Source organism: Toxorhynchites rutilus, chromosome 2 (genome assembly GCF_029784135.1).
Source record: "Toxorhynchites rutilus septentrionalis strain SRP chromosome 2, ASM2978413v1, whole genome shotgun sequence".
In the NCBI taxonomy this organism is placed as follows: domain Eukaryota; kingdom Metazoa; phylum Arthropoda; class Insecta; order Diptera; family Culicidae; genus Toxorhynchites; species Toxorhynchites rutilus.
Genome location: NC_073745.1, coordinates 245,390,316 through 245,416,515, shown reverse-complemented (window position 1 = coordinate 245,416,515; position 26,200 = coordinate 245,390,316). Strand labels below are relative to the sequence as shown.

The following is a 26,200-nucleotide window of genomic DNA, read 5'->3' as shown; positions in this document are numbered from 1 at the left end:
GATCTGTAGTTGTGGAGAGAAGACAAAGCTTTTCACCACTGAGGCAACAATGAATGGAAAAGTTTACAAGGAGGAGTGTCTTCAGAACAGGATTTTGCCATTCATCCGATTACACAAAGGTCCGGTGAGGTTCTGGCTTGACTTGACAGGTTGTCATTACATTACAGTGGTAATATCTGAAACAGGCTGGTATAATAGAACAGGACACGACTTCGACTTCAAATGACAAACTATAGCCACGCAAAACGACTTCGGAGATACTGTGACTCGAGCCATCTGACGTCATTCGTCGTGCAGAATAAAAGCCAAAGTGTGGTGTATATGTATTCCAATGTCAGGTAAATAATAATTAATAAAAAAAAGTATATGCTGACGTATTTTTCTATTATACTTTTATTTCATTCTCGTTGTTTAGACAAATACAGATTATGTTTTATGACACGTTTATCACATTGAAATCATGCGTTTTCCATTCAGTGATCCAATAGAAGATGTTCGTTACGCTTGCTGGCATTTTGATATATAAAAGTCGATTGTAAACAAAATGATAAGTATATGAACAAAGGTTTGCGGGCGATGTAAGGATAAAGATAACGAAAAAAATAAAAAATAAACAAAATCACAAATCGCGTTGCTATAACTTCGATGAGAATTAGTATATACAACAAATTATACAATAAAAAAATGGGACTAATGGCAGAATGTGGCTAGTAAAAATAATTCAAAACAAAATGTTCGATTGGAATGTTTGCGTTTACACTTACTTTCGCGCTATTGCTGACATATTGTTTCGGTCAATAAATAATTTGCTTGTTTTTCCTCATTACTTACTTCCTAATAACTAAGAAAACATTTATACAAGGTTTTGTCGTCGTGGCTCAGTAGGTAGCAAATGTTAGCCGCTTTCCTTATGCCTTAACAACGGCACGTTTTCCTATAACTTTAGTTGCATGAACTTGATCCCGACTGTTGGTCACGGTGGCGTGGAATCCGGTGGCCCAGTCAGCGTAGTAATCGACCGTGCGCACGTTACCATCGGGTTCCACCAGCGAGTACTGACCTCGTACAACATCACCGTCGCGTTCCTCTTTCTGGTGTTTATGGTCACCGGTCAGCGGATCGTTGACGCCATATTCGAACGCATATCGTGGATGGTCATCCTAGAATAGAAACATACAATTAGGTCAAGCACCTGGAACACATATAATAAAACATTACGTAGTATTCTAGATGTTTCTCAGCTACTGTTTTCACGATGGTTGCAGGTACAGCAGATTTGACGATTGTGGCGGCTGGTGCGGAGATATAGCTAGAGGTGATGGCTGGTGTAGCCGCAGCGTAACGAATTCCTCCGTAATGGGCGGAAGAGAGCCCTGCTCCAGCGTAATATCCATGGGCGGCCCCGGTTGAAGCATAGCTGGCAATGGCGGGAGCAGCAGCATACTTGGCAATAGCAGGTCCAACGGAATAGCCGGAATACGCTGGACCGGCACTGTAGGCTGCTATGGCTGGCGTTGACACGACTTTAGAGATAGATGGAGAACTGACATAGCCGGAATAAGCTGGACCACTGATTACTTTCTCAAAGGCACCAGAAGAACTGTACGCGGATACTGCGGGAGTGACAGCTAACTTCGATATAGCTGGGCCGGCACTGTAAGCAGCGTATGCTGGACCGGTGGTGTACTTGGTAACAGCTGGTGATACGTAAGCAGAAGAAATAGCTGGAGAGGCGTAGGAAGTTGACACTGCTGGTGCAACATAGGATGCGGAATAAGCAGGAACGGATGCAACCTTTGTTACGGCTGGTGAGACATAGGATGATGTCAGGGCTGGAGCAGCATACGATGCTGACACAGCTGGTACGGTAGAGTACTTGGCTACAGCAGGGGCAGCGTAATATGAGGAGACAGCTGGTGTAGAAACGTATTTAGCTAATGCTGGTGATGCAGAGGCATATGACACTGCTGGTGAAGCAGAGGCGTATGATACCGCTGGTGTAGCAACGTATTTTGCCACGGCTGGAGTTGCGGAAGCGTACGAAACCGCTGGGGAAGCAACGTACTTGGCAACCGCTGGTGTTGCGGAAGCGTATGACACCGCTGGTGAAGAAACATACCTAGCGACAGCTGGTGCTGCAGATACATAAGATACCGCCGGTGAAGAAACGTATTTAGCCACGGCTGGGGTTGCGGCGGCATACGAAACTGCTGGTGCAGCATACGCTACTTTAGCGGCTGGAGTATATGAAGCATATGTGGCAGGGGCAGCGTAGGATGCATATTTAGCAGCTGATCCATATGAGGCATAACCATAGGAAGGAGAGGCTACCTTCGCTACGACTGGCGCGGCGTATGATGATGATACTGCAGGGGCAACATAGGATGCGGAGTAGGCTGGATAGGAAGCAACCTTGGCAACAGCTGGAGCTGCAACATATGACGAGTAAGCTGGAGATGATACTACTTTAGAAACCGCTGGAGCAGAGTAGTAGGATGAAATGGCAGGTGCTGCGGAATAGGCAGCAACTGCTGGACTCGAGACGTATTTTGCTACAGCTGGAGCTGCATACGCGACCTTCGATACCACCGGCTGTGCAACGTAGGCAGATGATACTGCTGGAGCATAGGCTTGAGCTGAATATGGAGCATATTTTGTTACTGCTGCCACAGGTGATGAAACGTATGAACTGGAGATGGCAGGAGAGGCAGCATACTTAGTAATAGCAGGAGAGCTATAATATGAAGACACGGCTGGTGTAGCAGCGGCATAAGATACAGCTGGGGCAGCATATGCTACTTTGGTGGCTGGAGTGTATGAAGCATACGCGGCTGGTGCAGCGTATGATGCAACCTTGGCCGTGGAGATCACGCTTGCAACTGGGGCAGAATAAGTAGCAACCTTTGCAATTGGAGCAGCAGCATAGCTGACCGCTGGAGCGCTAACATATTTGCTAACCGCCGGCGTAGAAACATAAGAAGATATGGCAGGGGCTGCCGAGTAGGTCGAAATGGCTGGAGCTGATGCGTAGGATGCTATCGCTGGTCCGGTGGAATACACAGCCTTTACCGGTGGCAGATATTCCTTGGAAACATAAGCTGGTGCAGATGCAACGATTGCAGGAGCTGCCGCTACTTTGGCATAGGAAACCGACTGAGATTTATCAGCATACACAACTCCTGGCGTCGCTGAGACTGATTTTACGGCTGGAACATAACTGGAGAGTTTCAGATCGGAAGTAGTTCCGAAAGCAGAGTAGGCTGGAGATGCTTCGTACGAGCTGTATGAAGGACCAACCGAGGAGTACTTGACAGCACCATCTACCGCATAGGACGAAAAACCAGGTGTAACGCTAACGCTGTTGATTGCTTTTCCTACAGACAATTGTACTTCCGGTGCAGGATAGGAATAGTCATGGCCACCCGGAGGACAGTCTGGGGCGGGATTTCCTAAACTTGGCGCTGCTAAAGCCACAATCAAGATTGCAGCAAAGAGCTGTGGAATAAGGAAAAAAACAATAAGAAATAATGATCACATTTTCAAATGCACAATTATGAAACCGCGTGGAAGGATCCATATTAAGCCTATTACGAGGGGAAAAGGTATATCACGTTTCGAACTTAACTTATCTAACATGAGAAATGTAGACAACCTTGTGTCGATTGCATCATACAGGTGACCGTGCGAGACCCACTGGAAGCGGGTGACAGTGGCATGTTCTGTACTGGTGCACACTGTGGAGCTGTATATTTTTTTCCTGCTGAATGTAAGAATAATACATACCCATCTGTGTGTTGCTAGACTTGGCGATACGAGTTTATGCAGTTTAATGTTTGACATATTTATTAAATCCTGTAGGTGCTGTTTTGTAATTTATAGTTAAATACTTCTCGTTTCATTTAAACTACCTACGTTCTCTGCAATAGTTTCTGCGATCTGTGCATAACAACTCTATATTGTACGTAAGACAGTTTGTCATGCTTTGGGAAACATATGCAGCTACTGTCTCAAAATAAACTTAATAGTTTTTTACAGATGGATCCGTTGATGCCATGTATGGTAATCTATTTCCGTTAATAAATACGGCTTTTGTACGCCTTTCTCATTGGACCGACAGTGGACTTTTCGTTCGGAGAGAGTCGGTACTAGGAGTAACAACAACAATGTTAGAAAACGATTTTGAGAGACCATTCAAAAGAGGCAGGGAAGATGTATAAACATTAAATCATCCAAATTCGTCAAAATTTCCATCGATCTGAAATCGAATCGAATCGAGTTAATTTCGAAGAAATGGAGCTTGACATAACACGTATTTATACAAAAATCGAATACACCACGTGCTAGTGAGAGACAAACCCCTGTGTGTTTTGTTCTCTTTTTTATGGACGTTGTTCGCGCTAAGTGTGTTCTCGTTTGTTTACGATGAAGGTCGCGGAACGGAGTTTTTACCGAGCGCGCGTCTTTCGGATGTTTGGACAGCATCCGAAAAATTGTGTACATGTCACATGATTATCATATCTATAATTAGCACATTAATACAGTTGTCATTTTTCGGTTAGAATTAATTTCAGTGGCATTCAAATGACTACGCAATTTTGGTATGGCTGTGGCTCAGAAAAATTTCTCAGCGTTTAGTTGAACTTCGAAAAACGAGTAAATAGATTGAACAGTTCCAAAAATGTCACACACCGCAGATTCTTAGCAAAATCATGTTGTCTTCATAAGCCCAAAGAGCTGTCCACAAACCCTATGGATATGTTTTTTTTTGTTTTGTTTCCTTAACAAAACCTGAACTCCTGGTGCGGTCGATAGCCTGCGAATGGGACTTCATGAAAACTAAACCCTGGCCTTCCAGTTGATAAAGGATATCATTATTCAAATCTGCAGCTTCTCACCCAAAACGAAAAATCTTGGAATGGGCTATATCTGTGATATACCCGCAAGGTATCCTACGTTAACCTGAGTTAACGAGTTGTATAGGATTAAGATATTGATAAGTTCTGCATCGCAAAATGTTAACCTTGAAAAACTCTGAAAGTCGTTCGAAGACAATTTTGATGTAGGATTTGAAATATAACTTACTGTGTATTAGAGATAGGAAATTGCGTTACGTTGAGAGGGAGTCGAAAATCCGGATTTTTAGCGTTACGTGATTCGTGCACGACACCTAAGTTGCGTTATGGTCTTGGGACAACTTTCAGAGCTTATCAAGACAAACATTTAGCGATGCAGAACTTGTCAATCTTAATCCTATTCAAAGTTATCGATGTTTTTTTCCTAGAAACTCATGATTTCAAATTTAATTTACTCAAATATTACATAGTTTTGGAAATGTCACATTACGTAGAGTCAAATATGGTCTTTCAAATGCCACATTTTTTATGTTTACTTCAGAAAGAACAACAAACAAACGAATTTTTTGGGAAGAAATATCAAGAACTTTGAGTAGAGTTGAGATATTGACATAATCTGCATCGCGAAATGTTTGTCTTAGTAAGCTCTTGAAGTCTTCTCTGGAGACAGTTTGCATGTAAAGTTTCAAATATAAAAGTTAGAGAAAAAACCGCAATTTAGAAAAAGCGCTACATCAGTTATTTGAAAAGATAAAAAAATTGTCCTATAAAGTTACTTACAATAACTTGGGCTACAACAATGTCGAGTTTTGTTTGCCTCTATCTATAAAACTAAGAAAGTTATCTTTTTTATTCCATCGATAAATTTGGTCACTCTATTTTTCACAACACGAAAATGAGCGTTCTATCATATGTAACAATTTTGTTGAAGACAGCTTTCGTCTAGAGAATAACTGTGGAACTCTACATGCTAATTTCCACTCAAATGCACTTCCTGGACCATTGTGCTATGGAACCACAATCGAATAATACTTTTTTATGTTATTTCATAGCTCGTTATACTTTCATGAATAATATTCAGTTGCTTATTTTCAATTAATAACAGAAAAGAAGTCGAATTTCGTTATTTGTGTTGGGGTGTCAAAAATTGCTCTGTTTTGAAGAGGCTGAATTAGATGACTATTAAAACTGAATGAAGATGAAGAAAACACGTTTTTTCATTCAATTATACCCTCTTTTTTAAAAACAACACCAATAAATCCTTAAAAATAGACTACACAATAGCAATATTACAGAGAAGTTCAACTTTCGGTCTAACACCGTGCGCGAGTATACGAGTTATGATTTTGCGCGCGAGTACAGGAGAGTTAATTGAACTTGAAAACTACCGTTCTGAATCATATTTCGGACACTTTGTAATAATATCTTGAAATACCGTTCTGAATCATATTTCGGACTTTAAGGCATATGATGCAGAAAACAGATCTAAGCTTTATGCACAGGTATTATTTGGTTGATAATTTCAATAAATTAGTTCAATATGCTTGTAAACTTTCTACTTTGGTACCTGTTTGATTGAAAACATAAAAAAATCAACGAATAAAATGCTTTTTAAACGAAGCGAATAAGAATCAAACTTCGGACACTAAATCAAATTTCGGACAGATTGAATTCAAATTTCGGACACTTTATTTTGTTATTTTTTCGACGAAAATTACATTACACTTGATTATATTTTAGAATCAACTGCGAAACACTTACCAAGCAATCACAGTAAACTGTTAACGATGATGAGAACTGATGAAACACGGGAGAAATTTAAATATTTATGAACGGGTAAATTCTACGTGCTCACGCTAAGCAAATGTCAAACACAAACGATAATGAGCAGTGTTGTCAGATTTTTGACGATTATGTAATAATTCAAATGTAGTTCTCATTTGAAATGAAAGTGAAACCAGGGGATTACTCTAAAGAAGAAGTTGTGATATTAATTTCATAGTTATATCATCAGTGAATTATGCATTTCAAGATATTAGAGCAAAGTGTCCGAAATATGATTCAGAACGGTATTAAATTATAAAAACTATAAAATTAATGTCACAATTGATTCTCTAGAGTAACCCCTAGCATTTTATATAAGCACTACATTTGAATTATAACATTATCGGCAAAAATCTAACAACACCACTGATTATCTTTTGTGATTGACGTTCGCTTAGCGTGAGCATGTAGAATTTAACCGTTCATCAAAATTCAAATTTCTCTCGTGTTTCATCAGTTCTCATCGCCTTCAACAGTTTACTGTGGTTGTTTGGCATTTGTTTCGCAGTTGACAATAAAACATAATCAACTATAATGTAAATTTCTTAAAAAAAATTACAAAATAAAGTGTCCGAAATTTGAATCGAACTTTTTCCCTACGATTCATATTCCGGACAGTTGAAATTGGTGATACCACAATGTGAGCTTTCAGGCTTATTATGGATGCAAAGCGTAGATTCACATAACGCACCAATTTTTTAAAAATCTTGACCAACGGATAGATATGAAGGAAGCAGAATAATTAGTGTACAACGTGCAACTTCTAACAAAAGAAACGTTGAACCCTCCCTATGTTGACGTATATTCTGGCAACTCATCAACTCAGGGTAAAAGTAAGCATCATGTTACACCTGCAGTGGCCACAAGCGAGTCCTGGGATATTTTCCATACAGAAGTAGCACCTGCGAAGAAGTTGATTGACGAAGCGCCAAAACCTTGAGGAAAGGAAAACAGAAAACTCAGTTTAAAAGGAAAGAAAAAATCCAAACATAAGCTGAGTTAAGGAAGCAGGAAGAACGGATGAAGCAGATAGAAAAGCTTGAAGCATTGAAAATGGCAGAAAATCTGCAAATTCACGAATCAAGAAAGCGAAATTGGCCCAAAAGAAAAATGACAATATTAATGAAACTATGTAAGAATGTTGAAATTGAGAATCAAGATTCAAGCTCTTTAGGTAACCTTGAATTATGTTAGTTCTTTTAACAACAAATAGCTTGAATACAAATATATAATTATCATTTAAGCAATATAACCCTTACCCTATGCTATGAAGCTACAACATTAAGAAACATCAATAAACGACAAGCATTTTGGGGGAAAATAGGGGAAAGGGTCAATGCTTGAAGATATCGTAAAAGAGGCTGTTGAAAGTTATTTCAAGTTAAATGAAAAGAAAACAAGTGGTAAAAGTTTTATTGCAAGTTTACAAGCCATCAATGGTTGCAGACAATTTTCAAATAGGTACCAAAGTGGAAACCTTAAAAGCACATTGAACTAATTTATTCAAAATATCAACCAAATAATACCTGTGCATTAAGTTTAGATCTGTTTTCTGCATCAAATGCCTTAAGCGTACGAAATATGATTCAGAACGGTAATTATTTGTTCGGTATTATTTTTTTTAGGTAACGTCATCAAAAACACCGTGTAACGAGATAACTTATTATCCTCGTTCATGTTTTACTTTCCCACACAATTATTTACCCACATCATAAATCCACATTCCCTCAAGTGCAACCTAACACCTCACCGTCCCAAAATAATAAAACACGGACACCAAACATAACTAACAACATTAGTCACTCAGCGACAAGTCTGTTTATTACTTCCAACGCCTTGCGTAAGCAAAGCGGAAAAGCAATCCAAACATGACCCAGCAGGAAATCATTGCATGCTCTCTCTCTCTTGTTTAATTTTCTTTGCTTATTGTTTGAGCCACGCCTAGAGGCGTGTATAGAATTAACTTGTGTATACTTTATGTTAAAAGGTAAACTAGTATTTAAGACTTAGAGGCCAAGGGGGCAGTGTTGAATAAAATGTACATATGACTGGTCACACGACGTTTTGATTTAATGTTCGAATCCGAAATTCCGCCGAGTGTAAGTTAAAAGTGAGAATTTACTACATGGCGACCGGTGGCAGCGGCTCGATACCCTGCCGAGTGTTTGTTCGCGCGGTATCGAGGAAGTGAATTACCATAAGTGAAGACAATGAGCGGGACTGTTAAACGCAATGAATTAATAAAGTGATTGAAAGAAGACTATTCGCAAAATTTGGAGTTGCGACCCTCTGTGAGGTGAAAGAGTAACATTGAACAGTGGAGAACTAAGCAAATAGCTAAAAGTGATAATGCAGCAAACCAAAAAGTTCGGCGAGAATGCGAATACGAGCCTAACGACAAATTAAAACCCATAGTGCGTGTCTTTTGTGCATTGTGCATAGTGCATAGTAAATGAGAATAAAACTTAAATGCGTGCCTTAAACCCAAACGGAGATAAGAACAAAATTGAACCAAGTTCGTGATCAAGGTGGGCCAATCCACGAAATATAACGGAGAGTGTAACACCAACGAGATGCAATTACCCCAGGCTGCTGACGGCCACTAGCGAATCGGAGCGGAAGATGAGCAGAAGAACAACTGAGGGACAACAGGAAACCGAGAGTGGATAAGTCAAAACTCTCATTTTCAACATATATATATATTTTTTTATTGTATTACGTTTTTAAAATTAACCAAGCTTAGATTAAATTCAAAATTATATGTGTATGGAGGAGTCAGAAATGGGATTATTTAATTCAAAGAAAACCCAGAATAGTGGTGACCCTCAAGTTAACATAGAGAACCATTTGGAGCAACATAACACGCTCCATGAATCGCAGGAAATACTATTAATAATAATACTAATTATTGTGAGCATTCTTGCCTTACTGAAAATCTATAAATTATACCGATTATGTGCGGAAAAAGAAGCACTTAAAGCTGCGCGCTCAATAGCCGCAACGCAAAATTTATGAAAATTGTACACAGTGAATGTTTTTTTTCTTCTCTCCCTCTTTTCTCCTGTATACAGAAATAAAGTAAATCAAATGAATAAATAAACCCAGAGGTCATAGCCCCAAAAATTAAAGAAAAACTTACGAAGCTAAGTGCAATAGAAAAGTCAGTACAGCAGGAAGCTATACTAAAACTTAGGAAAAACACCCAAACACAAAAATTAAAAGAAGCGGAGAGCTTCTACAAGGAAATAAAATCTCTTGCATATGCCTTTCTGGAAGGAAACTTAGCTCCCGATTTTAACAAACTCTTAGACGACGCTAGAACATTCTATATGTCAATTAAATCAACTCTCGAAGCGGCTCAATCTGATACTATGGCAAATTTTGATTATAAAGAGGCTTCGGCCATGGTCCCCATATATGACGGGGCACCTGATGGCCTCGATCGATTCGTTAGGTCAGCTGAACTTTTAAACGACATAACACCAAACGCCAATAAAGCATTGGTCTCAGTTGGTCACACGACGTTTTGATTTAATGTTCGAATCCGAAATTCCGCCGAGTGTAAGTTAATAGTGAGAATTTACTACACCGGGGGTCGGGGGTTTTCGTAGCCTAATTGGTTGCGTGTCCGCTACTAAGCGAACAATCCTGAGCTTATAACTCAGGCCCCTAAACTGACCATCTTTGTGTGTTATTCTAACCTGAGAGAGAGGAGCCAGCTCACGTTTGTTGTGATCACCCTTATGTCAACGCGAACCAGTCACGATGAACCAAGGGGAAGTATTGAAATATGTAGAAAATTTTAACATGAAATTTTTTGGCAAGACATTTTGTGTCAAAATAATTTTGACGTCGGACTACATCTTTCATTTGTATACTGAAATATAAGTTCAAAGCTTCAAAAACGAGAGTGTTACATTGGAGAAACAGGATTTTGAGCAATAAAACCGCTTCGCCGATTGAAAGAAATGGTATGATAACCGCTTCATTCGAAATATAAAATGTCTACGCGTTATAAGTGTGATACTTATTGATCCAAAAACTTGTTTCAATAGCTCAAAAATTGTTTCGAAAGCAAGCTATTGAAATCACAAAAATCTGTATATAAGCAGGTATAGCATGGTAAATATGACGAGAGACTGGTAGGATAATTCTCATTTTCATCCGAATCGTGATCACTACCTGTTAAAAATGCAGACACAGCATCCGTTTTAGTCAACCTATTATTATTTCCATCGGACACAAACAAAATCCCCTCAAAATGCACCAGAGAGAAATCAATGTTAACTCTTTTCATTGGAAGATTAGCACTTATTTAATATATTCCACATACGCTGCATATTCAAATTGCATCATATACAATCATCGCCCACATTGCAAAAATCGATTCATTGAGCTTACAGCAATAGGTCAACCTGGAACCAGTAAAAGAATGAAAGAATGAAAGAATTCGCGAAAACTGAACGAACGATCGGAAAAAGTCACAAATGAGCCAAAAACATCCATAAATTCACACAAGAACTCCACCGACAAACAAATCATAAAAATCAGTTTGCTTCTTATTTGTTTTCTTATTGTTTTAGAAATCATCGAAATAATTCGTTAGGACAACTATATCGAAATTATCAAAGTGAAAAAAAACTTGTTTGAATGGGCCGATGTTGCTGGCAGCCATGATGTGGGCTTACCTGGTACATCTTTTATTATTTCCTACATGATCAGTGTTCAAATTTTTTACCCCTCATATATTTCTGTTAGACGCAGTCCTACGTCAAAAATCAAATCGGGGATAAAAACGCACAAATGTCCTCACAAACAAAGGTTCACGTCAAGTTTGAATACTTTTCTCGTAAATGAATGACAACAACTTGCTTGATTGAAATTGTCAGATTGGAATTTTCTTGATGAGAATGCATAAAAAGAATAAGAAGAAAACAAACTATCTGTCATTCAGCTGGCTCCTCTCTCTCAGATTCTAACTACTACGTCTCATGCATCAATCATCATGGGATGGTGATCCCAGCCTCTCACTCCACATACGAACGATCTGCAGCATCGGTAATTGGTGCTATTTATAAACACAACAATGGAAGCCTCATATCAACAGTCCCGCTGTGTCCAACTGTGAACATTCGAACAATAGGAATATTCTTACGCCGAAAAATGCGTCATATCGATAGAATAGGAATTCTCTAACGCCTAAACGGCTAAAGTTGTAATAGATAAAAATGTGTATCGATGAGATAGGAAAATTATTACGCCTAAATGGCTACTGTGTAATATACAACATGAGGAAAATGTACACGATGAATTCGGCTCTGTAACAGCTGAACTGCTAGATGAGCCTAATAATAAAATAAACAGATGGGATAAAAAAAATCAACACCGTTAGTGTTGGGAAAACGCATTTTTGTTGGTTTTTGACCTAAAAGCATGACCATGCACATTTCCAATGGAATAATCTGTCCAGTTAATGAATATTATCGGTAAAAAGAGGGGCTAGGAGATTTTACGAATTAAAGCATATTTGTTCCATTTGGAAAATGCTTATGTCAATTTTTGCGGACAATCAATCGCTTTCATGAACATTCGTTCGCATAGTCTGACGTGAGCACCAGGTTGCTTCTTCTGTAATTTTAACATTTACATTTCCGATAATAGTCAAAACGTCTCCGTCGATAGTTTCAGTAATTGTCGGATAAAAACAAGTAAGTTTGGCAGAACATTCATGGAATGTGTGGAAGAGGAGATCTGGGTTTGTCGCGAGTCTATGAAGGTTTTGGCACGAAAAGTAAAAATTGAATCCGGTTCAAAGGCCACGATAATATTTTTTTGATTTCTTTACTAATCTGAATATTTTCATAATCACCTTGAAGTTCCAAATGTAGAAACAACATAAAACACAATATTCCTTCTCCAGGTACATCGAGGTGATGTGAACAGAGAATAATAATTATATCAGTAGCGTTTTTTATAGTTTCTTATATTCCCGTGGCCGAGTGGTTAGCGTCTCACATTATCATGCCGGGGGTTCGGGTTCGATTCCCGTTCTGGCCGGGGGATTTTTCGTCAAAGAAATTTCCTTCGACTTGCACTGTGGTCACGCGTATTTTTAGAGCTTGCCCCTCGGAATACATTCAAGGCGTGTTATTTGGCTTATGAAATCTCAGCTAAGTATTAATAAAATGACGCTAGTTAATGCATACGTTGGGACGGCAAAAGTTCCACAGGGAACGTTAACGCTATTCAAGAAGAAGTTATATTCATCTATTAGAAAACGCTAAATAATATGACACTATCATGAAAAGAGCATGTTTGGTGGAAGCTGTATGGAATGCTGTATGTTCAAATTGTGATTATTTGAAAAAGTTTTTTTTTTCAAAATTGCTCAAATGTTTACGAACAAAAAAATGTTTGCTTGCATGTTGAACATACCGTGTTAAGTTGTATAAGATGCGTAGCAACCAAAAAGTCGATTTTGTTCATTTTATTTCTTACGTCACCTGTACAAATATAGGCAGTTCAGTTGATGGTTTGTACACTAATAGAATCGAAAATTCTTTGAGGTTTGTTTGAAATGCTATGCATTGCAATTCTCTTATCGAAAAATGGCTTAACCCTTCGCGGTCGCATTGAATTTAGACATGGGTATCGGAATTATTTTTATACGAGTAGTGATGATTTTGAAAGATAAACAAAATTCATTTATTTTTTTGTAAACTTAAAATAAGTATTTACTAAACAATATGTTTTAATGGGTTATTACACGAATGAGGATTATGACATACAATTTTTATATGAAAACATCTTTCGAAACAGTCCCCAAGATGCAGTCCTGGATTTCGCATGTATCACAAAAATATTTAGTTTGGCCTTTTCAGTGTTTTATATTTCTGTTTTGATACAGAAATAATTTTAATACAGAGCAACGATCTTTGCATCTACACGGTGACACCATACATGGAGTTTTCCATTGCCTATCCTCAAGCATGGGTGACAACTTTTGTTTATACTGAGTACCGTTATTTATTATTTACAGGAGCACCGGTTTGATTCATTAGACATCAAAATTCGTTTAGAAAAAGTCTAAAATGATACATCATTGAACTAAGTATGAGATTGGTATAGTTCCTTGCTGTGGTGGCTGAGAGCAGACAAAAGACCGGAACGGTAAAACAGGTATGGCGGAGCAGACATACGACCACAAAGAGTTAGATTAAAAAGAATTTTAACCACTCCCATTCTCTCATACATTTGTTTTGCGCTTTTGTGTGTTCCTACTCACGGGCAACTAATGTAGTGACGAGGCATAACCTTTTTCTTAAGTCGATGAGCCACTAGTCAACAGTTTTACATTAATCGCTAGCGGTATATTGAGGGCGAATTAACTTTGTAATTTAACCCTTTCCCGTACAACATCGAGTCTCACTCGTGGTGTACTTGCAAAACATTGAGCGCTAGAACGCTCAGCAGAGTAGTAAAATCACTTGATGGGTGACGTATTAAATAATACGGGAAGGGGTTGAAGTTTATCAAAAAGATAGCAAGATAGCAGTAATGGGAGCAGCCGTAGTCCAAATGGCTGCTCGTCCGCTTACCAAGCGAATGATTGTGGGTTTAATCCTAAAACCTCCATTGATTGATGTCCTTTTTTCATTGCTTTCTAGCCTAGCGAATAACCTTTTCCCCACACGATCACGTTGTCCACATAACCACTGGTGCTGTCATAGGGGAAGTGGGAGCATAGTAGTCACTCTAAGGAATATGCCAATTTCCAGCGTTCACATACCGTTTCAATACCCCACAACAGGAAATGCTGTTACTGCTTAGTCATTAATGAATTAGAATGTAGATGAAGAGAATCTATCAGAGGAGATAAGCACATTTGACATGTTGAACTAGAAATAGTACATTTCTCGTCATCAGAAAAAAAGTGAAAAATCGAACATTTTTCTGATCTGGAGTGGTCATCTGATGGAGGTAAAGTGGTCACTCGCATATGAAAATGGTCATCTCGAATTTCAAAACGTTACCCCATAGAAATATTCACAACCTTAAGGGACTTAAGGGAGAGTGGCGTAAAGTGGAGTCTTTTGAAAATCTGTGCTTGTCGGGTCTAGTGTACATGAGAATTGTGTTTTTGAATTGTTTTTTTGATGCCAAATTGCATGAAACAATGTACTTTTTTTTTGACAAAAATCGACACACTGGAATTTTTTTTCGGAATACGAGGCAATACGTATGGTTTAGTCAATCTCGATTTTTCTTATGGAACTTCGCGCGAAATGTTGATTTACACGATAAAATACCCAATGCAAAATCTTAGCTTTATTAGCCCAATACAAAATATTAGCTTTTAGACTTGATTCACTAGCTTCGCAGACGTTAAAGTTTAATTTTTTTTTGAAAACCGAAGAATTACCGGGAATCATCTTTCCAATGCCAAATGTCTTATAATTGCATAAAACGTTGAGATTTACTATTATCTTGATTTTTTTTGTAAAAAAAAATTTTTTGCCCTCGGTCATTTTTCCGTCTGAAAAGTCGATTTTTGACAATTTTTTTTAGATAACTGTAAATCTCGACGTGTCATGCAATTTTAAGACATTTGGCATTAATTTTTTAAAAACCCCGATTTTCGATGATTTTACGGTTTTCAAAAAACTCAAATATAAGCGGAGTCATAATAAACGGATTCTACTGTACATCGGATTATAAAATAAAGTTAGATCTCCAAAGTATTTTCAGAAAGTGTTGTCTGAGCGTAAAACGGAGAGCGATACAGCGTGAACTATCAATCATTTCGCGGTGGGTGTCATGTATATACAGCAGTCACTACCCAGCAAACATTAAATCGTATAATTTTGCACGTGCCAAGTCTTACAAGAAATCCGAATAAATCATAATCGCATATAATATCAATCAAAGTATGTATCGTGTATATTTGAAATCGCATAAAATGTAAAAACTCTATTTTATATACCAAATCAAATTAAGTCGCAATTCGATATAATAAACATCAATTTCATGATGTACATTGTCGTAAAATATATTTAATCCGCATCATATGCGTATATTACGCTGATGCAGTTTGTGTGTCGTATAAGCGTATAATTTAAATCGATTCAGTACTGTAGTAAATCTTGTTGCATGCTGAAGAAAATCATGAAACAGTAAATCATATTCGATCCTAATAAAGAACATATTACATCATATTGAAATGTCGATGATTTTTCTATGCCTGTAATAAATCGTATACGAGTATGTCAAAAGTCGTATTTGGTGCTTTGACAATTCATGAATATATTCATATTAGATCGCAATTCAATTTCAACATAATCGCTATTATAGCCGGTCAAAGTTGCATATTCATCCAAACAAATTCGGTAAGCATTTGCCATGTATGTATATGGCCTCCACTTTTGCATGCATATGCCAGTTAGGCGCATTATATGCCAACCAAATTTTAGGGCATATGATGTTATATATACGCTTGTTATGCGATTTAATGTTTGCTGGGTAGGTGCATCACAGCGGTTGACGCCGTCTAAATGTTTAAAGTGCGCTACACATACAGCGTCACCGTCATCGTCCTGTCAACTATTCTCTAGGACTTATTTTGCGGACGTCAAAGATGCCGGTGATGGTGTATGTGAATGCTACCATACGATTTCCATGGGAGAATATTTGACATTTCATTCCTTTACGTTGACTTTTCTGTGACGGGACGTTGTATGTGTAGCGCACTTAATGCGTATTTCTCAATTTACTCTCTCATATTGCTCCTATATTGCTGTGACATATTTACTATACACAAACTTGCCTCTCGCTTGAGAAAAATTAATTTTGGGTGTATCATATCAAATGAGCTTTCGCACCTAGGGTGGAACGGTCGATTTTATAGGACGTAAATACAGATGTTAGGTTACTCAGAGCAAATATTTCAAATTACGAATTTCACTCCACTATACCGACGCCGGCATAACTTCGAGCTCTGAGCAAATGTCACAAGTAATATTTTAAATTTTCATTATTTCATTTTTTGTTTATTTATTTTTTAAGGATACAAAAATAATTTAACGAAAAAAACTAGCTGACCTGGCAAACCGTCCCACCAAAAATTGATTTTTCAATATTAACACTTTCGTACATTCACGTTTTCTTACTAAGCGATCGTTCGTGGGTTCAATCTCAGAAATATTCATTGATTGATCTTCATGGCTAGAGACGAATGAGCTTTGTAATCGGAAGCTTCAATAAAAGAAAAATCAATCAATCAACAAATTCGCGATGACGAGTGTAAAATGTCGACATCTACGGTGGTGTGGAGCTTGTAACTTTATCAGATTAGCAAGCCTAAACAGTTTCAAATAGTTAAACTTGAAATGAAAATTCTTACTGGATGTTGTGGTATCGTAACCCTACTGAATGTAATACCTCCCTTAGAAATACCTTAGTATCGAGCTTTGAGATTCGTAGGTTTTATGTGTCAATCGTCGGACTCGTCAATAAATGATTTATTCGTGTCAATACTGTTAATGTGATCAAATGTATTTTACTGACTGAGTCTTCGATTATTTTTACAATTTTTTTCAATAAGTTTTCTATGATTTCTTCAAAAAAAGTGACATATTAATATATCATTGGTTTCGGACACAATTCTCGTCCAAGATTCTTCAATCAACACAAAGCTCAGTTTCCTCAATGAAAAAGTTTCCGATTTTTCTCGCCGTAACATTGGTCTACGGGCAGAGACGAATACATCGAAATGAAGACAGTTCAAATCGGACGATTCCTTCCTCGTGTTTTGCGCTCAGCAACACATCTGGCGATCCATTTTTTTATATACATAAAAAAATAACAAGTGTGCCCTGCGTACACGACTTGATCCCTTCTGGTTATTCGAAACAAAAAAAAATGGGTGGATTATATCTATGATATAACCGCAATGTTGACGTGGGACAACCTTAGCTTAGTAATAATTTGTTTGTATTTATTAAACTTTTGATTGAATGAAACAATTTCCGAATTCAATTGAATTCAATATATTTGCGTTGTGAGACCGTGTTAGGGAAACGCACTCTAGTCTACACGAAGGCAAGCGAGTACAAAAGTATCCACAGTTTGCATGTAATTGCAATGCCGATTTCCCCAGACACCTTGGTTTAGAAGTCTTTATAGGTAAACAGATTTCAGTCGGAACAAAAATACTCCCGACCTGCATGAACTTGCAATCCCAATTTCCCTAGACAACTTGGTTCTGAAGCCTGTGTTGAGGAAACATTTTTTAGTCGGAACAAAAATGCCCCCGATTTGCATGAATTTGCAATGCCAATTTTCCCAAGCTTCTTGGATTTGAAGTCTGTGTTAAGGAAACACATTTCAGTTGGAGCAAAAATGCCCCAACTTGCATGTATTTGCAATGCCAACTTCCCCACGCTCGTTGGATTTGAAGTCTGTGTTAGGGAAACACATTTCGGTGGGAACAAATGCTTCCCCTACTTTCATGTATTTGCAATGTCGATTTCTCCAACGCTGCTTGGTTTTGAAGTCTGTGTTGGGGAAACCGTAAAGCGGGCCAATCAAAACGAGGCAGCTAGGGCGTTCAGATAACGCTTAACATTTTACAGTTATTCAATTATTTTACTAATGAAAAATAACATTTTGTTAATTGTGATAGATGCGTAGAAATATTCCCTATCAATTGATGCAAACATCTTTCCGATCCAGTAGAAAATGTTCGAGTTATAAGCACTCGAAATCTTGCATTTTTTCCTGCGTGTTCAGTTTTCATATTACCCCCATATACTCCGGTTAGACGTAGTCCCACGTCAAAATAAACAAAAGTTTCGTAATCAATAAAGACGCCCCTATTATACGAACCTCGGACAAGCAATGCTTCATACGATAGATGAACGTACAAAGAATGTTCGTACCAAATCGGATCAGTAGAACTTAAGATATCGTGTAGGCCAGTTCGGAGAACGTAGTTTCTACACCCAAAATTGATTTTTAGCTCATGTTTTGTCATCCCAATTTATGACAATAAATGAGACATAACATAACAGAAAATGTTATGACTCACAAATACTGGTAAGCATTTGTATAATATACATGGTACAGCAATATAAAATTAATACGAGCGAGCGAAACAAAAGACAAATAAGCTTTGCCACATACACGGCCCAGACCGAGATAGATATTGTTCTCCTTCGTGCGCTCCTTTTTTACTCTTATAGCGAATTCGTTTTTAAAACTGAGTCAGTGCCAAACTGACTCTGTAATAAAAAAACGTTTTCAGTTTCACGAATGCGGTGGTTTGTTGGTGTGCGTTATATAGTTTGATTTGTTTATATTTGCTACGACAAATGTGCAGTATCGACATCTGGTGACGATATTCGTGCTTGGGAGGTAAATTATTCTCTATCAGATCAGAAGGACCAAGTGCAGTGTAAAAATATAAAAGTTTTAATGAAAATTTTTACTTCATATTGTTTGATTCCCTAACACATGTAGTTCTAACACTCACTTAACCATTTGTCAATGCATTTCCTGTTTGATCCACAAATAATTACTATTATAATATAAAATCATCATTAGATCATGATTTTGAAAGCAGATTTATTCCACCTGAATATCCATCATTATTTCCGCCTCCCAATGAAAGAACACGTAGCTTAATGCTGTCTACTCGAGTATACTCTTCAAAATCAGAATCCGAATTGGATTACGATTCCAAAAATACAAAAGCAAAAGCAGCAGGTTTTCCATTTTCATAGTCTTTATTTTCAGATTTTCCAAAACAATACTCGGAACTTGACAATTCAGTATAGTTGTATTGGTGAACCCGAGTGCCAACCCGTGAAACATCTCAGTGCGAAACTAACAGCTTTCGGGGCGAACTAGTGCGACACTGAGTGCGAAACTGAGTGAATAAAAAAACGTTTTGACAGCAGTTAGTGCGGCACTAGGGTTGAAACTGAACAAAAACGAATTCGCTATTAGAAAACACTTTCCAACTTCATTATATAATCAGGTGCAATATTATTACGTATTCGCTGAACAACTACTGAAGCATCATTAGCCATGTGGATAGCGTGGTCGTGTAAAATAGCTTTGCATTCCAGCCGGCCCTGGTTCGATCCCTATTGAAGTCGCATAGACTTTTTTTAGGCAATCCCAAATGAAATGAGAAAAGAAAGCAGAAAAAGATGTCTGCACGCTTACATACAAAACAATTTTTAAGCTTTCAAAATAGCTCATTATTTGCACATTTGACTCAACAGCACACGGAATGGCATCATTTCTGCCAAAGATGACATGTTTTCTGCCAATGCTAGTTTGGGTGTAGATAAACGCCTTCAAAGTTTTGAATCAAGGACGTAATAGATCAGATTCCGAAAAATCCATCCAAAGACATATTTTGGAGTGTCTAAACTTCAGCAATATGAAGAGAAAAATTTGTTTTCGAGTTTTTGGACTAGAACAAATCATTAATAAGTTTACTAACTCTGTCTGATTTGATCATATGCATAAAACATTTTCCTCGAATATAACCATCTACACTGCGTTTCACAACTATAGAACCACTTATTTTTTCTAAGTTTCCAGAGATATGTAAGAAGTTGGATGAATTAAAGTATATAGTGTAGGATATAACAACTATCTTCATTCAAAAGACTGGCCATTTGAACTTTATTGTTGTGTTCAGGCGCGAAACATTCAAAAAACTAAAATTCCAGTGTTTCATAACTATAGAACCAGATGGAAAAACTCTCACTCCTTTAGAAAATTAACGTCAACTTCACATGAATCACAATGAGTTTCTAATTCGTAGGTCATCTTTAGTTCTCAAGCAGTTCAAATGACCCATTCGGGGTGGTTTTGACAAAACTGCGTCATGTTGTAGTGTGTATCTCGTTTTGCGCAGAGGATACTGGTCCTTTAAGCTCTTCAAATCACTCATACTGCTTGTAAACTGCATCTACTATTCGTACGATCACTCCTCATAAGTTCTTGATAGGGTTTTTATATGGTAATTAAGCTGACCAGTCCAGAATCTGAAGCCCCTATTCAATAAACCAAGCCATGACTTTCCGGATTTTATGAATTGATGCCAAATCACCCAATTATCACATTGTTGTTGATGTAAAAACAGCATTGAATTACTCTGAAGTACTTCTTTGCACTTTTGACTGTTCATTCGTGTTGATGGTAAGCTATCTAAACCAGGACATTCTGAGAAAATTCTCCCCAAACCATAAAAATGCAATCTCCAAAGCTGTGGGTCCAAAAACTAATGTGGAAGCTAATGTCATGGGTTTCACTATTTCAGGAGAACTTCTAAAAGAAATCCAACTTGAATAGAATTTCTTCATGCTGAAAGGACTTACGGAACGTGTCGTGCAACTCTTCAACTCGTAATTTTGCAGGCGGCAGTTTGATGGTTTGAGGGAAAAATCTTCAAAACGGCCTGGTTCAGATAGCTTTTCATCAACACCAATGTACAGTCAGAAGTGCAGTGAGGTACTTCAGGATCATTTACTTCTGTTTTTGCATCAAAAACATCGTGATAATTGGGTAATTTGGCATCAATTCATAACATCCGGAAAGTCAAGGGATGGTTTATTGAATAGGGGCTTCAGATTCTGGACTGGTCAGCTTGTTTACCAGATCAAAACCCTATCAAGAACTTATTAGGAGTGATCGTTCGAATAGTAGATGCAGCTTATGAGCAGTATGAGTGATTTGGAGAGCTTAAACGAGTAATATCCTCTGCGTAGAACGAGATACACACTACAACATGGCGCAGTTTGATGAAAACCACCCTGAATGGGTTATTTGAACTGATTGAGAACTAAAAATGACCTACGAATTAGAAACTTACTGTAATTCATGTGTGGTTGACGTTAATTTTGTAAAGGAGTGAGAGTTTTTCCATCTGGTTCTATAGTTATGAAAGACTGGAATTTTTGTTTTTTGAATGGTTCGCGCCTGAACAAAACAATAAAGTTCAAATGGCCAGTCCTTAAAATTAAGATAGTTATTATTATTGTGTCACATTTACTCGAAACCCACTCACCCGAATGACAGTTACCCGAATTCCACTCACCCGAATGTAACATCTACCCGAATTGACACTTACCCGAATGCGACATTTATCCGAATGCAACAATTACCCGAATGTAACATTTACCCGAATGTAACATTTACCCGAATGCGACAGTTACCCTAATGTAACAATTACCCGAATGTAACATCTACCCGAAAGCGACACTTACCCAAAAGAAGGATATATTCAAATAATACACAAATTTTACTATATTTGTATTTGTATTTGTATATTTAATTCTGATCAGTGTTATATAAAGATCATATTTGTCTCATACTTTCATTTCCATTCAAAAAGTATTTTTCGTGGGAAGTACAATTCGAGAAATACTGGCATTGAATAAAATCCTATTCAAAATAATGAAAAGTGAAAGAATGCTGTTTTATAACGTATTATTAAGTCCATCCATTCTTATGGATGACGCAGCCTGTTTACGAGCGTCGGACGCCATACGTTTATCTGGTGCATCACGTTTGCAACCAGGCAATCAAAATGCATGACATGCATAATTAACCGGGCAAACGTAATGCACCAGGTAAACGTATGCAGTCCGGACCTGACTAAAGGATCGTCTCCTATGTTTCAAACAAACCGGGCAATCGGTGGAACACAGGTTTGCTTGCGAGAGACCGCCGCTTCCGACGGCGGGTTGGCGGCCTACTCGGATTGCGTCACCTCGGCGGCTTGGTGCCGTCTCGATTCCTTATCCTCGTTAAATGGGGACCTCGCCCCCATTACATAGATCTCAAAATAAATTTCATCACGAAATAATAAACTCATGATAAAAATTGCGCTGCGGTGGCAAATACGTAAGTACCATTTTTTCTTATTTGTTCCTTTCACATTTTCATTAAAAAAATTTATGTTAAAGTTACCTGTTTAATTTTCGGAATATTTCATAACCCATGCTCATTTCTGAATGATCTCTTGGTTTTAAAGAGCAATACGGAACGGAAAGAAGACAGCATGTCAATTGTGTCTACACTAATTTCTAAAAATGACACAGCGAAGTCTCCAACATCTTTTTCGAATTTTCTCATTACAATTTCTCAGTTTACTTCGTAACTTCCTAACAGCAGATTCGACAAAACTCATGAACTGATTTGTCGGAATTTTTCCTTCTTCATTCGGGTAAACATCCCATTCGGGTAAATGTCGCATTCGGGTAAACGTTGAATTCGGGTAAATGTTCATTCGGGTAAATGTCCATTCGGGTATATGTTGCATTCGGGTATTTGTTATATTCGGGTGAATGTCATTCGGGTAGGCGTTACATTCGGGTAAATGTGCTTCGGGTAAACGTGTTTCGGGTGAATGGGACACAACCAGTTATTATATCCTACACTATATACTTCAATTCAATCGACTTCTTACATATCTCTGGAAACTCAGAAAAAATGAGTGGTTCTATAGTTGTGAAATGCAGTGTATAACACCTTCAAATATTCGCACTGAATAATTTAACACTATGTATAATTATATTCAGATTTTTAAGTACATTTGACTTATCGTGGAATTGTTATTTTCTCTTCTGAATTCCTTTTTCTTGTGAATGAGCGGCATGCAACTTTTTCCGGAAACTAAAACTTACCACCAGCTAATAGCTTCTCATGCGTTAGTCATGTTAAGTCGAATAATTTACATTCTGTATTGTTCTCTTCGACACCGTTTTAATCGTTCTACAATCTCCCATCGAATCACTCGGTAATCACCAATAAGACTAGGCTGTTTTGCGGCAGTTCTCACGGTAGCAGTAGTTCAATTATACAAAAGTGCATGTAATTTATTCATTTATCTGTATGTCACCACGTACTATTAGATCACACTTGAATGGGTGGTAAGTAAAAGGCGCCGTCAATACGACTCATTCGCGTATTATTATTTTTCATTGACTTCGATCCCGAGTTGGATTCTGCAGGCGGAATATATTACTGTGCCAACTTGCTGCAACAAATTTGCGGCAGTATGATTTGCATTTCCCGTTGCAGTCCGTTCTCGTACCTGTTTCAGGCAGGTTCTAGAATCGCCGCAGGGCGTGTGCTTGCTACACCAAACTTCTCGTATGGTTACGGGGCCTATTATAATCATACCGACTGCGTTAGAACCTCGGAGCCATACGTGAAGCGGCGTTTGCGATTCCGAGATTGGTCACAGATCACTGTAGCGCATTCTCGTTGGGCATGTGTCCGAACCGCGGCATGCTTGAAGCACACAGGCACACATACATACACACATACAACACACAAGCACACCATACGACGTTCTCTTTTGTGTCTGTCGGTCACTGGGTCGCTCTATTTATGGTCTCTTCATTGCATATTGATACGCCTGGTCACCCAGCTGGTTTCCGAACGATAATCTTAAATGGGTTGTCAGCATTGGATGGGTCGGATGCCAGGGTGGCGCGCATAGATCAACAATCACTTTGATTTTATTTCGTTGCCTTGCACCGATATGCTAGGCGACCTCAGAAGTTCACTCGTGCGGTTCACTTGTTCAGATGTTCCTTCATTATGTAGATCATTTTGCTGAGTCACTACCATGTTATCTCCAAAGTTGTTCGTGCCACTTATTTAATGTAGTCCACTTATCACACTTTTGGCCCCAAATTATTCAGGGTGTTGAATGTTAAAGTTGAAGGTTCTATAACCATTGTTTTTATATTCACAGCGCGTGGCAATCGTTTCTATATCCACATAATGTATGAACAAGCGTTTGCACTAGTAATGTTCCGAGTATAGTTCCTTCTGCATTGTCCTTGATTACTATCACTGAATCCTTCCATTCTGCCCGAACAAATTCTTAGTGCCGGTATTCCTTGACACTCACCTTCATTTTAAATTTTCGAAAAATTCACTAAATTTTCCGCCGAAATGAGAGCAACACGCACTTTGCACGCACGGTAGTAAAACTTCACAAAAAGGATACAACCGATCGGGTCACGCAACGAGCGATGAAATTGCTCTACATTAACGTAAAGCGACCTAAAACTACTACTGATGGCTCAGCCTAGCCCTCTAGTCTCTTATATATGCTGTAAACCGTCGCCGGTTCGTAGTCGAAATATGCCGCCAACTGTGCGCAACGCCTCGCAGTCTGCCATCCGCCCAGAATGTCCCCTTTGCGCACACACGCACACGAGATCACCCTTCTCACGCGGGATACTCCGAGGACCTCCGCAACTCTCGGAGATTGCATCTTTTTGCTATGCTCTAGTTGCTCGGGTTTTCACGCGCAACGCGATCATTCTACACTACACCACTTGTTTACCCCGATCACACGCCAAATAGATCACGAGCCACACGAAGGAGGTATCCTTCTCTCTTTTCTCCCATTAGACGCAGAATTCTGCTGCACCGGCAGCGCCGCTCGCGGTGGTATGACAACACCCCGTGCTACGAACACCAACGGCGCAAAGAATGTCCCCACCTTACGTGTTGAGAGCGCGAGATTTGATACACTTAATAAGTGCTGCTGCTGCTGCTGCTGTTGCTACTACCCTTCTTACCGCACTTGAGAGAGCTCAAACGAGAGTGAAAAGGAGAACGCGTTGCAAACCACAGAAGTTGCACTGTGGACGTGAAAAAGGGTAACAGATACACCACTGAGACGCAGCATCAGTAGTAGCAAGTAGCACAAGAACGATCGGAACCGACGCTTTGTGGAAAAAAAAGATTTTTCTACTGAACTGATCGATTGGAAATTGAAACGGCGAAAAAGCAGTTGATTTTCTTCGCTATCGCCGGTTTATTTTTGATGGGAGGATCCCCAATTTTGCATAGCTTGTTATTTACTGAAAGCTGGTACAAAAGCTGTGATATTCCGCTAACGACTTAATTTTAGATAAGAAAAAAATGCATTCCAAATTAGTCATCTCAAGAGAGTACAAAAAACAAAACTATTTGTTGGGTAGCAATAAATTGAGTTCAATGCTAATTTTTTTTTAATCAGCACTTTTATTTTTTTCTTTCACCACTCATTTGGTTGCTTTTTTTCTTTGATCAGAGCAAAAACTTGATCATGTCGCGACCATTTCGCAGTAACTTTCGCAGTAGAGTTCTCTGTGCTTTGCTCGTGGAATATAAATAATAGCTTGCCAGATTTTTTTTTCGTCGTAAACAGCTATCTTCGGATTTGACCCCGTGGCCGATTGGGAACAATATTTTGCACAACTATTCTGTAAATATCGTACGTAGTTTTCTCGCTAACATTCAGTCATGTTTACCAGAGCGTCATTTGTGAGAAGAAATAAATGATTTTCGTTCATCGTTCATCGTTCTTCAATTCATCGAAGTTTTGTATTTACAAAATAAAGTTAAAATTTGTAAATCAGTTAGCTCTATTCCATGATAGCATTAATAGAACAAATTTGTTTGTTGTTTGACGCGTGGATGAACACATACAACAAAAC

At 38.4% G+C, this 26,200-nt stretch overlaps 1 protein-coding gene across 1 annotated transcript; it reads right to left on the bottom strand.

Annotated features, from left to right (window-relative positions):
• Positions 1–375: 375 nt before the first annotated feature.
• Positions 376–25,119, bottom strand: LOC129769622 (paternally-expressed gene 3 protein). Its single transcript, XM_055772004.1, has 3 exons — positions 24,619–25,119; positions 1,219–3,495; positions 376–1,160 (listed from the first exon to the last, which is right to left on the bottom strand). Exons 1-3 carry the CDS (start codon positions 24,622–24,624, stop codon positions 909–911), a joined length of 2,535 nt encoding a protein of 844 aa, XP_055627979.1. The 5' UTR covers positions 24,625–25,119; the 3' UTR covers positions 376–908.
• Positions 25,120–26,200: the final 1,081 nt, after the last annotated feature.

Excerpts from the sequence above, each read along its gene's own strand:
- LOC129769622 (XM_055772004.1), bottom strand. Across the intron at positions 1,161-1,218 it reads AGAAACATCTAGAATACTAC|GATGACCATCCACGATATGC; the intron begins GTAATGTTTTAT and ends TTTCTATTCTAG.